Below are 15,568 nucleotides of genomic sequence, written 5' to 3'. Positions count from 1 at the left end.
TGAATTTATTATGAAATGTCAATTAATCATAGGATCGAGTAAACTTGAAATGAGTTACATGACTCCAGGTAGACTTGGCAAACTGCTGAAATCCTAGAAAGCCTGTGTGACGGCATGGAGAGAGGAAGAAAAAGGAAAAGAGAAAAAAAATGAAGCCTTGTGTATAGAGCTGCCCAAGGGAGGAAATACCCAGTTCAGTAAATAGTATTTGTGTGTGTTAGCATTTGTGTGTTGCACAGGAAGTGAGTTTGCAATCTGAAGCACTCGCTCAGTCAGTTATTCTGTGTGTGTGTGTGTGTATACGTATGTACACAAGACCAGTCGAATTCATGTAGAAGCAGTTTTAACTTTCAGAAAGTGAAAAGTGATGGTGGTGTGTGTGTGTGTGAGGGTGGGAGGGTGGGAAGGTGGGTGCTTGGGTGGGTGGGTGTGTGGGTGCAGTTATTTGGGAGGGGACGTTAGTTTTGGCAAGCGAGGCCTCCAGCTGTAACAGTAGGCTACACATCTCTCGGTGGAGACAAAGAGACCGTGTGTGTTATATTTTCTGTTTCTGTCAGCCTCCCCGCTTCCGACCTAGTGCGCCCGCTGACATATTTAATTCCATCCGTCTGCCTGTGTTTCTCTATAAGAACAACTGTGAATCTAATCCCTTTAAAAAAGATATCAGCACTTTGAATCTGATTAAATGATAAATGAAAAGATCCCAGCTGTTTCATACCACCTTCCTTTATCATCATCTTTAATTATTTCCAATACAGTGGTGGAATATCAGAGCTTTTATTAATACAGTGTTGAATAAATACCATTTAAAGGATAAATCTGGTGTTATTCCATGTTTTCTTGCTGTCAACAAATCCCATGAGATGTGCAGTTGTATAATCTGCATAATAAATTGTATAATTTTTTTTTTTTTTACGCTGAATCATTTCCTGTAGTTTTTTAGAAAATGTTATTGAAACAGGATTAAATTGTGCATTTGTTGCTGACTCTTTTCAGCCACAGATTAATACACAGTTGGTGCATTCGTGAGAATTTACTCCAGCAGAGCTACTGTATGTATGTGGAAATAACTTCAAATAGATAACAGTGCAGTTCATAATAATGAAGAAACATCTCAGTACAACAGTGTGGCTCAGTGATGTGTTTTTATTGATCACGGAGCTCGTTGCCACGGAGAAACAAGATACACACACCAGACCTTTGGGCCTTTTCATGAAATATAATGACAATAAGAAACATATAGAAAGGGGCATCATGTGGCGTAGTGGTCTAAGCAGGCGCCCCATGTGTAGAGGCTACAGTCCTCGCTGCAGCTGGCCCCGGTTCGAGTCCCGCATCGGACGGCCTTTACTGCATGTCATTCCCCCTCTCTGCCTCCTCATTTCCTGTCTCTCTCCACTATCCTGTCCAATAAAGGCACAAAAGCCCAAAAACATATACTTTAAGAAACATATAGAAGATCACCCCTACCTGTCCTTTAGGTGGGAGGCTGCACCCTTAAGGACACACACAATGCACACTCATATATATATCCATACTGTAGACGCAGACCATAACCGAAAGGGGTGGGGTGACATACTCTGGTCTGGTCCTCCTGATTGATCCCACATTTAGAAAGAAACAAAACATCCTCCCATGTGGTGGGTGGGGCTTACTGGCCAAATGGACCAGTCATGTGTCAGATCAGACGTGTCAGTCACAGTCAACAGGTTCAAAAACAGGATCAAGTGCTTCACCTGGATGTCAAGATCAAACCTAAACTGTGTTAGGCGAGAAAGATCAAAATGTGAAAATGACAAAGCAACACACACACGCACACACACTTAGGCCTGCCTTCCTCACTACTCACAAACATCCGCTTGCAATTTTAATTTCAAGCTGCTCAGTCATCACCACATAGACGCCTCCGGCTAACCTTAAGTTACTCAGACTTTTTCTTGCTCTTCACACAGATGTTGCTTTTCTTCATTCATGTCCATGTTTTCATGTGTATAGCCACGTGTTGGTAAATTTGCCCCGTGAGTCTTGTTTTTGAGGTGCGTTTATCCCTCAGTTTGTCCCCAGTTAAACATACTCGACAATTAACAAGTCTAAACTAGACTTTTAGGGCATTGGTGTGAGACTCAGTCATAACTAAAGCTATATTTGATTCATCTACTTGGTGTTAAACCTGTGTAATTGTAGGTGAACACTATGGGTCACAGGGGCTACAGAAAGAGGCTTTGTGAGCTGGCTGTCTGGCTGCGGATGGAGCGATGGGGGAGGGATGGACGGAGTTCAGGGGGAGGTTGGCCACAGAGCGCCAGTTGTGGAATTCCAGGAATGGAAGTTGAACTGGAGTCTGGATCTGAAGAGGGAATTGAGTACAGAGGTGATGGAGCATTGTTTGGAGGTTATGGGGGCAGAGGGAGAGGAGAGAGGTCACGTGTGTGTGTGTGTGTGTGTGTGTGTGTGTGTGTGTGTGTGTGTGTGTGTGTGTGTGTGTGTGTGTGTGTGTGTGTGTGTGTGTGTGTCAGACAAAGACAGTGAAGCAGCAGGCGTAGTCGTATGTGAGTGTAGGGGGGCAGGTAATGAGCCATATAACTCTAAAACTTGAAATGACCACAACATAAACCTTAACCTCTCATTGGTCATCTCAACTGAGCTGCACAGGATGCGACACAGACCTGACTCACACTATATATAACATACAGAACGAGCAAACCAGACACACACTTGCACGCAAGGTCTGATACGCAGGAGAATATCCTTATCATCATAGACATCATGGACGTGCGTTTATGGTTTTTTTTATATGTTGTTATGTCTGGTGTGTGTGTGTATGAGACCGAGTGTGTGTCGTCTCCAGATGCAGCCTACAGAGTACATGCCCTGTAATTAACAAGCTGTTCTCTGCCAGATGCTATATCTGTTGTTGAGAGAGGCGCATGTGGTTTGTGGTACAGAAGAGGATCTATATAGAGGAGAGAGAGAGAGAGAGAGAGAGAGAGAGAGCATGTTTGCTTGTTTGTGAGAAATATGAACCTTTTTCATGTTTGCTTTTGATCAGTGCTCAAGTCTTAACTGAACTTTTTTTTTTTAAGGGAAAGGTTCAAATAGATTCACGCAGAGCCGTGTATCGATGCTGTTGTTGTATTTGTCACTTCAGTTCAGTTTTTATCAGCACAAAAGGATGAATTTCCGTCACGGTATCTTCAAAACCAGATGTGAAAGTACTCAGATTCCACTGACACAATAAATCATATTCTCCCAAAATCACACTGCAATGACAAGTGGAGCAGTAAAGACCTCGCTCCCACTTTGGTCCAGAAAATGCTGTGCAGTGGAAACAGTGAGCGCTCCTGCAGGGTGTGGCTGCTTTTGGACTGAGCTGGGTCCACTCCTTCTGGTCTCTGGAAGTTAACATACGCAGGGGAAAACTGGAGCACGGCCATGCCAGGCTCCAACGGCCGCATCCAAATCAAGGCCAGATACACTTCTTTTACTCTTCACAGGAGTTCACACATAGTTTGGACAAGAACCAGAACAGAATCTACCTTAACTAATTTGTTGATTTCTACAGTGTGTAACATAACTACTCTGGACACCAAGTAGTTGGCAACATCATAGTGCACATGACATTGTGTGTTGTAAGTCATTTTCCACTTCTAAAACATTGTACGCACAATACTAGGAAAACTGAACTGCCTCTAGGAATCTGGGTGGAGGGAGGAATGGAACCAAAAGAATTTTCAGAATAAATGCAAAAGCAGTGAATTTATTTTCCTCAAGGAAAGACCTCAGAAGGTTTTTAAAGAATGTACAGTCAATCTTTTTTTCTCCAGTAAGGTTAGTCATGATATGTTTTTGTGTCTCTAATACACACCTATAAACTATATAAAGGATTTTTCAGCAGTGGCTGCAGTTTCAGTCGGCGCCATCACACCTGTAGCAAACACTGACACTGCAGCTACAGTCGCTAGGAAGCTCATCAGCTCATCAGCTCAAGATGGACAAGTGTCAATTAAAGCAAAGACGCACATGAACTTAAATTAATTAGTGGTTTTTAATCACTTAATCCACCCATCCATTTCTTGCTTATTCACACCCAGGTTGTGTTAATATAGTAATCTATATAATTAGGAATTATTGTTATATACTGCAGTGAAGTGCTAAAAAATGTGACATAATAATAAATAATTCTAGACCGTATTGTCCCTAATGGTTTTTCAATCATACTGTGAAATATTTATTCGATTACGTTCCATGTGGTATGAAAAAAGTCTCAAATATAACCCGGTGATCGCTGCAGAATCAGTGTAATGGCTCTGTAGCTGTGCACAGGTACAGACTCAGGTGACTGAGACAGACATGAACTGGAAACACACAGACGTCGAGGGGGTAGCCGCCTCTGGTTGATATTTTTGAAATCATTACATTAATATTTTCGTTATCGATACAGGTATCACAACGTACTGTAGCTGTACACTGAACTGTTCCAGTGATGAGACCAAACCTGTCAACTGGAAGAAAATAAAAACCTGAATTTTCCCCCTGTTTGTTGCTCTGGATTAAAATTTGTAAGAATGTGTCAAGAACATAAGGTTGAATTATGGGTGTGTACTTTACATGATAAGTTTTATTCATTGATTAATTGAATCTGTGATGTGTTCTTACATCATTATCAGTTTTGGAGCAGAATAATGACGTTGTAGCAGATTCTCTATCTTTCTCTCTCTCTCTCTGTCTTTGTGATAATGTAATAACATTAATTGAAGGCTGCATTCCATGTAGATTTGTCAGTTTCAGGGACCTGGTATTACACATGCTCATGTACTGGTCGGCTTACAGGGACATCTAAATGGAACAATCATCATTAATGATATTTATTCCTCTTGTGTTTTTCCTGTTGGCACAAGTCAAAATGTTTGCTGTGAGAATGAATGGTGATAGTTTGCTTGTCTGGATAAACCTGTCACTAAAGACAGTGAAGGGTTGCCAGCCATACATACATATATTTGAGTTAACTCACCCCCTTGATTATCTTCAGCACTCTGTCCTGCTCTAAGCTACATCCGATTGTCTGGTGTGTCAGCCAGTTTCCCCACAGGGATTGTTGAAAGTTTCCTCTAATTTAGTCTAATTTGTACTGTAGCAAAGTATTCTAAGCATGGTGGCCGTAAACCTGCTTCACTGAGACTTTCCATCGACATTCCTGCATATTTTCCTCCACAAAGCCACCGAGGTTTAGGAGAAGATACTGGTTCCTCTGCTGCTTCCGCCACTTTGAGCCGAGGAATTTCAGAGGAATGTTGCTCATAAAGTCATCTCTCTCCTCCATTCCCACTTTTTTTTTTTTTTTGTTCTTTCAATCCTTGTCTATGTGTCTGTCTTGTGTATGTGTGTAAGTTTCTGTCTACGTAACCCTGTATATGTGTGTGACTGTGTGTGTGCTGTAGCCCGCGCGCCGTGGCTGTGTGACCTTTTGGTGTTGCCGCAGTTCTGACACACTCCCACCAGCTTCCACATGCCGCGCTCTGATCTCAGTGCACAAAGAGCTGGTTGTACCTTTATGGATGTGACACCTCATCATCATTATGTAACTGGGTGAAGGTGTTATGTCTGCACAAATAAAACTGCCTCATCAATTCTGACACACAAGTAAAGATGTTGTAAATAAATGAATCCATTACCAAGAAGAACTGGACACGGAATCTTACAGCTAGTGTTAAAGTTATTGCATTTTATAGTTATATTATTATGCATTGTTGTTTTTTTTATTGATCTGATCTTATAGCACAAATAGCTGAGAATAGTTCATTTATATTTAAACACAAACATCACTCGAGCATGATTTCTGACTATAGAAAATAGATGATCCATACCATTGTGAGGCTATAGAAGATATTAGTAGATTGTGCTATATAGGGATTTTATACGAGGAAAAACTGATAAAAAATGCCTAAACTATAAATGTAGATGTAAGATGCATCTGTGAACTTTCAATACCCCAATTCTGACTGTAAACATTCCTTTTAGTCACATAAAATAAAGAATGTCAAAGACCAGCTGAAAAGCATCTGCTGTTTTCCAGCATAGCAGTGTTATCTTGACTGGAGTTCTCATTACGTCTCTAGCGTGCAGCTCTTTCTTTGTCTTTATTTGGTGTTGTTGTATTTGGCTCAGGTCAGAAATGGACTTGATATTTCACCTCCGTGTATACGCAAACATTGTGGTCAGAAGCACTGGAGGGAATAAAAGGGCTCCTTTATTTGTGTAGAGAGTGTGTAGTGAGCGATGTGTGTATATAATATGTGTCGTTAAGTAACGAGAATAATAAAATATTTGGAGGATAAAACAAAAAGTGTTCACAAGAAATATGAAAACGTATATTCTTCCTTTCCTAGATTCAACAACTGGAGACGCAGGTGATCGATGCAGAGAAACGGGCCTTCACTGCTCATCAGCAGGTAAGAGTGGCAGCAAACAGCCGTTTACCTGTGCTCAGTGTGTGAGGACCATGTGCCCCATGTTTGTATGTTTGATGATTAAAGGTTCAGTGGATGGAGGAGAAGCTGAAGGCTCCAGACGGTCAGTCGGGAGACTCAGAGGTGCGTTTGTTTCAGCGGTGCCAGGAGCTGCAGGCCCTGGTGCAGGAGAAGGAGGACGTCATCGCCCAGCTGGAGCAGCAGCTTGAGGAGCAGGTAAGACACATACACACCAAGATTTTCATCAAAGCAATCGATGGAGCACGAGGAGTGCATGTTTTTTTTTTTTCTAGGTGCAAAAGATGGTGGAGGATCATAAACAGCCAAAACTCTCATGTAATTTTGGCTTATAAAACGTTTGTTTTTATAGCTGCACACCTGACTGAAAAGCTGCGGTCATGCTCTGGGAAGGTGGATAGTACTTTTAGACGATCAAACCTCAATACAGCCCAACATAGAAAAGACAGTGAACCTGAACTGCAACAGCACCAAGCTCTCGGTCCACTATGGACATATGAAATATTTATAGCACTTGAAGATGCAAAAGGAGCAAACTACTTTTCTGAGCTCATCTCAGCTAATATTAATAATCCTACCACCGAGCTCCTTGTGAATCCACCTTCTCCTGGTGTTTTTAACCTCGCTTTCAGGGTCGCTTTGGGATTCCCCACCCTCCTCTCGGCTGTGACATTCCATTTCTATGAAATACACTCACTTCCATCTTCACTGTCTCTCTATCTGCTTTTGTGGCCACTTGCGTTGAAACAGAGAAACACAGCTGATGTTTGTACGTCCAAACTTGTCCTCTTTCACCAGAAACAGATCCGACTTCAAGATGCCAAAACAGTGGAGGAGAAAGCAGCGAAGATCAAGGAGTGGGTGATGCTGAAGTTGTCAGAGGTAGAGACTTTATGTTAATAGAAAACAGTTTGTATGGATGGGAAGGAGACAAGATGGAAGCTGGATGATGGGTTAGCGTAATTAATAGGTCATTCATTTCTGGAATAAGTAGCTGTCGAATGTGAAAACATGTTTATCGTTCAGTTCGAGGTAGAGAACGCAGCATTGAGAGAAACCAACAAGCAACAGGAGGGTCAGATTCTGGAGCTACAGAAACAAGTGCAGGGTAAGAACTTTTTATATCACATATGAAAAAGTTCCATGACAAAGCTGATGTAAATGCCAGTTGGTAAAAATGCATATATGAATAAACAAACCACACACATACTACTGTTCAGACATGTCTGTGTGATTGCAGCCTTCGAGGACAAGTGTGTCGGTGGACGAGTCCTGTGCAGACCGGGTGAGGCCCATCGGCTCAGCAGCCTGACGTTCGGCTGTTTCCAGGTGAGAGGGAAGAACCCACAGGTCCTCACCGGACCAGCACCCTCCCAGAGGACCCTCAGCCCCCAGGGAGATACTGAGGGCAGAGATGAAACTGGTAAGAGTTCCCACAGAGTCACAGCTGTGGATCTGGAAACAGCTTCTGTGATTCAGCATATTTCTGGGTGAAATCAGACACTGGGAAAGAGCTGGACACAGGAAGACGCGGTTTCATAGTGGAAAATGGGAAATGACTCAGAAGAGGAACCTTCTTTGCCATTAGGTCATGTCCGTGGCATCTTAGGGAAAGATTTTCACAACTAAACTATTTTGCCACTTGCTGTATCTCACTTAGAAAAGCAAGCAGTTGCTGATTTCATGTGCCAGAGCCAGAGTGTGGTTGTGAAACAAGACTTAAAGTTTAAAGAAAAATAAAAAAATCAAGGCTGACCAACACTGACAAAACCAAAATGAAGCTTCTACAACATCTGTTGTAATGGTGAAAAGATGGACAAAGGATTTAATTTAATTTAGTCTTTTTTGTTTGAATAAAGTAAAAAAAATATTAATTTAAACTTTTAATGTCTTTCAGTGGCATGAATTTGAGAAGTTTGCTGAGCAAATCCACCCTCACAATGAAATAGAGAGTATTAATACATATTGATTATGTACTTTCATGTTTGCCTTGACAGGGAAGAATAAGCAGACAGCCTCCTCAGAGAAAGACGGTGAAGTCCACAGACCAGACCAAACTGGACTTCTGTGTTCCCCTGTGGAGAATGGCAGTACAGCTGAAGGCCCGGGTGATAATGCATGTGGACCTGAGTCTCGGGGGGGCTCCTCTTCTCCCTCAGAGGGGCAAGGAAGAGGAGGAGGAGGAGGAAGAGGGTGTGAAGGCACTGGAGGAGGTGGTCTGGAGTTCAGCCGGCCGGGCAGTGAGACCTACCTGACGGCTTCAGACGACAGCAGCTCTCTGTTTGACGATGACATGCAGCGAGCGGAGCGGCCCCGCTTCAGCCTGCTGGGACCATCAGATGGGACCCTGGGAGGGTGTAAGGAGGGGGAGAAGGAGGCGCACAGGGCCAAGCTGGAGGAATGCACCTCTGAAGAGCTCAACAAACGATTCCAGTCACAAAGACTTGACTCCTCGTCCTCTTCCAGCGAACCTAACACTCCCAGTCCCATCCTCACACCAGCCCTCACTCCTAAACGACCCAACCCACCCCAGGACCCGAGGGACAACCCCGCCTCACCCAAACAGCCGCGCTTGCGGACCCCGGCAGGGTTCGGCTTGATGAATGTGTCTCTGGCCAAGAAACACCTGAGCCAGCCACCAATCAGCACAGAGGCAGCACACGGACAGACGCGTAACGCCCTCAGCATGCTGCGCCCCTTCCAGCCGCAGGAAACTGACCTCGACCAGGAGCAGGAGGTTGGCATGGAGACCGGCAGGGACACACCTCCTCAAGTCCCTCCCAGCTCACAAGCTACGCCCACCATGCCTTCCTTGCAGGCCTCACCTGAACCTGGTACAGAGATGAACCCAGAGAGGCGCGACTGTGACATCTCCGCACCTGGCAGCAAACCTCCTACTCCACCTTTACACAGGTTGCCGTCCTGGGTAAGAAAGTCAAAGTGTTTATACTGGTTGGCTCACCAAATCAACGACTAAGAGTAGTCCCCAGAAAACACACAATTTACTCCCATTTGAGTAAAGTTTGGTTATAACTACACTGGCCAGCTGTTTAAGAGAACGGTTTAATTTATATTGAAAATTAAAGTATATATATATTTGTGATTGATGTGCTTTCACTGGAATTGTTGACAGAGAGATATGGAGTAGCTTTATCCTTTATTCCTAGTATCAAAAATCAATGTTTTGTATCTTGCAGAAATGTGTCCTTAACAAGACTGAGAATTTAATCTGAAGATTTCTCTTGACAAATGTTGCTTTGCCATGTTAATCTCAGAGAGAACCTAAGCTAGTCTAATTCATAGCAGCATGTTTTCCTCTACAAATGAATTACTATATCATTTCTTTCTTACCTTTTCATTACAAATTGATTGCCAGCTATTGGGAGAGTATTGTTGGACATTTGCTCACAAAAAAAATATTTCCGTAACGGTAGAAATGTATGCGCTCTGTATTGACAGTTGTTTCCTCCACAGGAGAGTCGTATCTATGCTGTGGCTAAATCCGGAATCAGACTGTCTGAGACCTCCTGTACCGACCCTGCCAGCAAAGGTAAGACAAGACAGTGAAAAAAAAAAGAGAGGCTGAGCTGCTTGTTCAGGTACAGAGATGTTTCCCTGGTTAACTCACCTGTGATCTGTGTTGCAGACCCTTCCCTCCAGTCCTCCTATCCCGCCTTTGTAATGTACACATCCCTCATCTATAAAAACATGACTACACCAGTTTACACTACTCTGAAGGGGGTAAGTAAGAGAGAGATATTTACAGCTTGATTGATTTTGCTCTCCTCTACAGTTCCATGCTGCGTAATTTAATATCTGACCATTTTTCTGCATCTGCAACATCTGTACCTTCCAATCACACAAACACGATGTCTCAGTACGCCTCAGTAAATTTCTTCATATTTGATACAAACGTTCAATTCGGACTTGGACTAGATGATGAACTGATTATATTTTGATGGTCGAGTCAAAGGTCAAAGTTCAAAGTCACGGCGACTGCATAAAACACAAGACGCTAGTTATGACAAAATTTCACATCAATAGGATAAAATGAACTGATGCCATTTTAAATCCTAAAGGTCAAATGTCAACCTCATCGAGACAACATAATGTTACGCAAAACATCATGCTAAAACAAGATCTCAGGAACAGAAGGTGAGATTGTGACCATATTTCACATTTGGACCGATAGCGAACTGGTGACACTCATCTTGGGTGCCCACCTTGGAAATGTGGTGATTGTATAGATCGTCTGTGCTGCTGGCTGGAAGACGTGTGTGTGAAGCATTCACTTTGTGTGTTATGACCTGGCTCAAGTGGCCACAGCAAAAGGAAGACACACCATGGTTAACAGTTAATAAAGAATATTCTCCTAATAATAGTGATAAGTTTCATTTTGAAAAAAGATATGTAATACTTGTTATGAATTTCCTTTAAAGTCTGCACTATACATATTATAGTCTGGACAGACATGCATGTAAACTGCAATTGGACTACTTGGTAGAGGCAAACAACCAAAGGTTAAAACAAGGGTTGTATAATATAGACCTGTTATGTCTGTTCTGTCAGTATGTAGTAAGAGAAACTCTGCTGTTAAACGCAAGACTCACTGACTTCCATACAAATGCAATACCAAGGATTAGCCAGCAGATGTTACCATTCTGACTGTATCTTGTAAATGTTCAGTGTCTCTGTGCTTTTGAAACCTTCAGTTGTTCTCTGCATCTTCCTGACCCCAGCTGCCAGTATTACTTAAAGCAAGTGCAAATATCTGTCGTTCATGTTCATGTGCATGTATTTGTAACTGTCGCAGTGTCTTTGTGTGCGTTCACTAGTGTGTTGACCTCGACTTTTTGTCTTGTGTTTTGCAGAAAGCCACTCTACTGAGCAGCAGTCCATTCTCAGACGAGTCGTCCAGCTCCGAGGAGTCGTCCAGCTCAGGAGAGGAGGACGGCTCCTTCTGCAGCTCCCACACCTCATCCAGCTCCCGCAAAGACAGCAGCCCCGGCAGCCCGCGCTCTCTCAAGAGAGGTACAACACACCCACGTATACTGTGCCTGAAGGGTTTTTAGACTGAAGGGAAAACTCTCTCTGAGAACAGAAGCTGCTTCAGATTTCCAATACAAATCCATCGTGTCTGTGACAGCCACCAGCGATTGTGCAATGCTCCTAATAAACTTCGCTTAATGATGTTCTCCTCCCCTGTAACTTATTGTTCTTCCGTGCTATTTATTTGTATGTTAACCTTTACTATGAATTTACTTTTTTTCATTAAAGAAACACTAAACGATTGTGGTTTATAGCTGTGAATGAACAGACTGTATGTTGGACTCTCACCCACCCGACCACTTTGCATCTCCTCCAGCTGTGTCGATGTCTTCGATGACATCAGAGAGCGACTACGCCATCCCTCCTGATGCCTACTCCACCGACACAGAGTGCTCCGAACCAGAGCAGAAACTGCCCAAGACCTGCTCCTCAGCCAGCGACAACGGCAAGAGTGTGAGTCAGTCGGTGTCTCAGCGATACATCCAGGCCTATTGATCACTTCTCATGTGACACACACAACAAAGTCATCCAGTTATTAGCACCTGTGCTCCACATTGTTAAGTGATAACAGTGCAGAGCTGTTTTTATGTGTAAATTTCAGAGTGTGACTAGAGGCAGAAACACAGCACGAGTTCTGCTGGATTGAACACTGTCAAAGCTGTTTTAATAGTGTATTATAGTATATTTCATGTAGTTTAAAGTGGTTTGAAGAGTTTGTACGACTTGTTTGCAAACGTTAAAATAATAACAACCCATTAAGTTATATCTAAATTCTCCAGAACTGATAATCCACAAATATTACAAGGAATAAGGTTTTAAATAATCTATAAACTCAGGCATATTTTTGTCAGGTTCTCTTTTACCTCCTGCACTGTACACACAGTAGTGCAACATAAAACTGTACAGTGTTGAATCTTGCAGGAGCCGATGGAGAAGTCGGGCTACCTGCTGAAAATGGTGAAGACCTGGAAGAAAACCTGGAAGAGACGTTGGTTCGTCCTCAAGGACGGAGAGCTGCTCTATTACAAGTCACCTGTGGGTTTCACTCATCACTCTTTTCATTTTGTTGTGTATAAATCTAAATTTATTGGCACCTTCAATATATTTTTGCCTTTTATATACTCCATGAGGTATTTATTGTCAAATTTTATATTAATGTTATTGACCAATTATTGGATGGATAGACCATATGTAATCATTCGGCTCTGTTGCTGTTGTGTCTTGTCTCTCATCATTCTCCCACAGAGCGATGTGATCAGGAAACCTCAGGGTCAGATCGAGGTCAACGCCACCAGCAGCATCGCCCGTGGAGAGGGAAAACAAGTTCTCCAGGTATTCATCTCACCTCATCTCTAGTCTTTGTTCCAAAACTAGGTCCGCCATCATTTAACCTGTCAGCTCTGATCAAATTATCTCCACCAAGTAGAAACACAGAAGCACAATTAAAGGGGACATGTTAAATCTTTCAGCATTTATACACTGTCAGGTGATTTCTTCACCCACACCTGTGTTTTTCCTGTTGTGTGTAGATAGTGACAGGGAAGCGTGTGTACTACCTGAAAGCTGACTCCCCTAACCTGCTGGAGGAGTGGCTCAGGGTGCTGCTGAGCGTGCTGAGGGTGAAAGCTGCCAGTCCTCTCTTCACCCAGCCAGACATTCGCCCTGGCATGAAGGGACTGCTCATAAAGGTCCAACAACTTACCAATATGGCCTCATACTCTTTTTAATACTGATTTTAATAACACTGTAGTATTAATGCTTATGTCTACATATATATATATATTTAACAGCTCATATCTCCCACTGTATTGTCACTGAAGGTTCTGAACTTTGTACATGCTCTGCTGCAGGTGAAGCACGGCTACTCTAAGCGGGTTTGGTGTGCTCTGATCGGCAAAACGCTGTACTACTTCAGAAGCCAGGAGGACAAGGTGAGATTCATCAGATCATCACTGAAAAGATTTCTTAATCTTAAAGATTTACATGATGTACAGACAAAACTGTAAGGCTCCTGTTAAGGTGAAAATTTCATTGCTGTCTTTACCAGAGGTGATGCACTGTTCTGTGCTTCGTCAACCCCACAATCGATTTGAATTAATTAATTAATAAGACATTTTCACTGCAGAATTTTTTTTTTTATGTTTTTGAAATATAATGGTAAATCCTTTTCTAAAGGGCTGAATAGAAGAAAAAAAACTGATATGAAACTAATTTAATTGGTGCAGAATGTGAGTTTATGTGTGTTTACGTGTGTGTTTGCAGTTCCCGCTGGGGCAGATTAAGCTGTGGGAGGCCAAGGTGGAGGAGGTGGACAGGTCCCGGGATTCAGATGATGACCTGAAGGCATGTGGGCGGGGCTTACAGGCAGCATCCTTCACCATCGCTGTCCACCCACAGGAGCAAGGACCGACTTACCTGCTAATCGAATCCCGCCATGAAAAGGTCAGAGGTTAACATCATCACAGCAGCACTCTCACAACACCGTCTTAGCTTTTTTATTTATCACCATCTAAACTGGTCAAGTGAAGCAGTCATGGAGAATAGCAGAATGTAAAAACAGCACACATAATAACCTTCAATACTGAGAGATATTTATATGTATTAACAGTGATGTTTTTTTCTTAAATCTTCTACTGACAAATTGCACTTTTTTTTTTTTGGTGCACTTTTCTTTGCTGCAGCCACACTGGTCTTCACTGTGCCATGCTAATGCTCTTCTTTCCACTTACATAGATATAGACAAGTCAGAAAAGAAGCACATACCTCACATACATAACATGTAAAAGCTCTCAAGAATATAAAAGCTGTAATAGATTGGATAGAGGGTGAATCTGTGTTGTGTTGCTGCATGTCATAGTAATAGAGAGGAGCAAAAGGAATGGTTCATTTATATTTAACTGATTACTAACTTTGGTTGTGACTTGATTGTAAAGTCTAATTGTGTTCTCTTCTGTAAATATGTCCAAACCTGTCGCTGCGCCGCCACAGGATTCGTGGCTGTACCATCTGTCTGTGGCAGCAGGCACCACGGTGGGTAAAGTTGGCACCGAGTTCGAACAACTGGTGGGAAAACTTTTCCAGCTGGATGGAGATCCAAGTGAGTATTTCAATTACAAATTATATTTACTGCAGTTTCTGTCCTGCTTTATAATTTCACACAATTAATTTTATTGTGATTTGCTATGCCCCATATAACCACATGGTATGAACTAAGTCCTTGTAGTTTAAAAAGAAAAACTCAAATTATTTGTGTATTTACGCACAACGAACTGTGTGAACAATTAAACAACACGCTCCTTCATGGTTGAGTCGTCTGATTGAATAAAAAGTAAAAGAAGAATTTCCCATTGCCTCCTGTAATTACAGCCTTAACTCAGATTTCTGTGAAAATAATGAGATGGAATATTGATGATGTCAACTGACTGTCAACATCATCATGAACCAAAAGTTACTGCTGTATGTCCATGAGTAAACTGGATCACGTTTTCTCCTCTTTCAACCAGTCAGTCAGGAATTACAATTTTCTATTCTGTTTTTTTTTTTTTACATTTAAGATGCAAAAAAAGACTTTTTGCTAAAGTGTACATGTATCTTCTACAACTTATTGCATCTTTTACTAATCATTTTGTCTTGTAGTCTTTTTATTTGTCCAGTCATTTGTTCTTTTTGCATATAATGTGTCTTTTTCTGTGTGTTAATTTTTCCTCTTGTGTGAGGCAAATGGGTTTTTATATTCATTCATGTGACACGTTCTTCTCACTGCTTGTCTGTGTCTCTGTCTTCCAGACTCTCAGATCTGGAGACATCCCATGCTGTGTTTCAGTAAAGAGGCTTTGTTATCTCCTCTCACCACGCTGCCCTCACAGGCCCTGCAGACAGAAGCTGTCAAACTCTTTAAGGTAAACACTAAAACACATACGTTGATACATTGATATTGAAATGACGTTTTATGCAGAAACCTCATTGTGGGCAGATAATCGCGTGTTATTATTGTAACAATGTAATAGTTTACAGTTTCCTGTAGCTCTAATCTT

At 42.2% G+C, this 15,568-nt stretch overlaps 1 protein-coding gene across 1 annotated transcript in view; it reads left to right on the top strand.

The window, feature by feature from the left end:
- Window positions 1-15,568, top strand: part of plekhh2 (pleckstrin homology domain containing, family H (with MyTH4 domain) member 2) — a 31,825-nt gene that overhangs the window by 5,946 nt on the left and 10,311 nt on the right. Inside the window, exons 3-19 of the mRNA XM_056395685.1 lie at window positions 6,387-6,449; window positions 6,534-6,683; window positions 7,284-7,367; window positions 7,512-7,593; window positions 7,726-7,908; window positions 8,483-9,411; window positions 9,960-10,035; window positions 10,132-10,226; window positions 11,357-11,516; window positions 11,851-11,987; window positions 12,456-12,569; window positions 12,780-12,866; window positions 13,064-13,222; window positions 13,385-13,465; window positions 13,797-13,976; window positions 14,523-14,631; window positions 15,321-15,433. Of these exons, the coding sequence (XP_056251660.1) occupies window positions 6,387-6,449; window positions 6,534-6,683; window positions 7,284-7,367; window positions 7,512-7,593; window positions 7,726-7,908; window positions 8,483-9,411; window positions 9,960-10,035; window positions 10,132-10,226; window positions 11,357-11,516; window positions 11,851-11,987; window positions 12,456-12,569; window positions 12,780-12,866; window positions 13,064-13,222; window positions 13,385-13,465; window positions 13,797-13,976; window positions 14,523-14,631; window positions 15,321-15,433 (2,802 nt within the window). The remainder of the gene's footprint in view (window positions 1-6,386; window positions 6,450-6,533; window positions 6,684-7,283; window positions 7,368-7,511; window positions 7,594-7,725; window positions 7,909-8,482; window positions 9,412-9,959; window positions 10,036-10,131; window positions 10,227-11,356; window positions 11,517-11,850; window positions 11,988-12,455; window positions 12,570-12,779; window positions 12,867-13,063; window positions 13,223-13,384; window positions 13,466-13,796; window positions 13,977-14,522; window positions 14,632-15,320; window positions 15,434-15,568) is intronic.

This window comes from Seriola aureovittata, chromosome 14 (assembly GCF_021018895.1).
Source record: "Seriola aureovittata isolate HTS-2021-v1 ecotype China chromosome 14, ASM2101889v1, whole genome shotgun sequence".
NCBI lineage: Eukaryota > Metazoa > Chordata > Actinopteri > Carangiformes > Carangidae > Seriola > Seriola aureovittata.
Note: the sequence above shows the minus strand (reverse complement) of the source record. Positions and strands in the feature narration are given on the sequence as shown.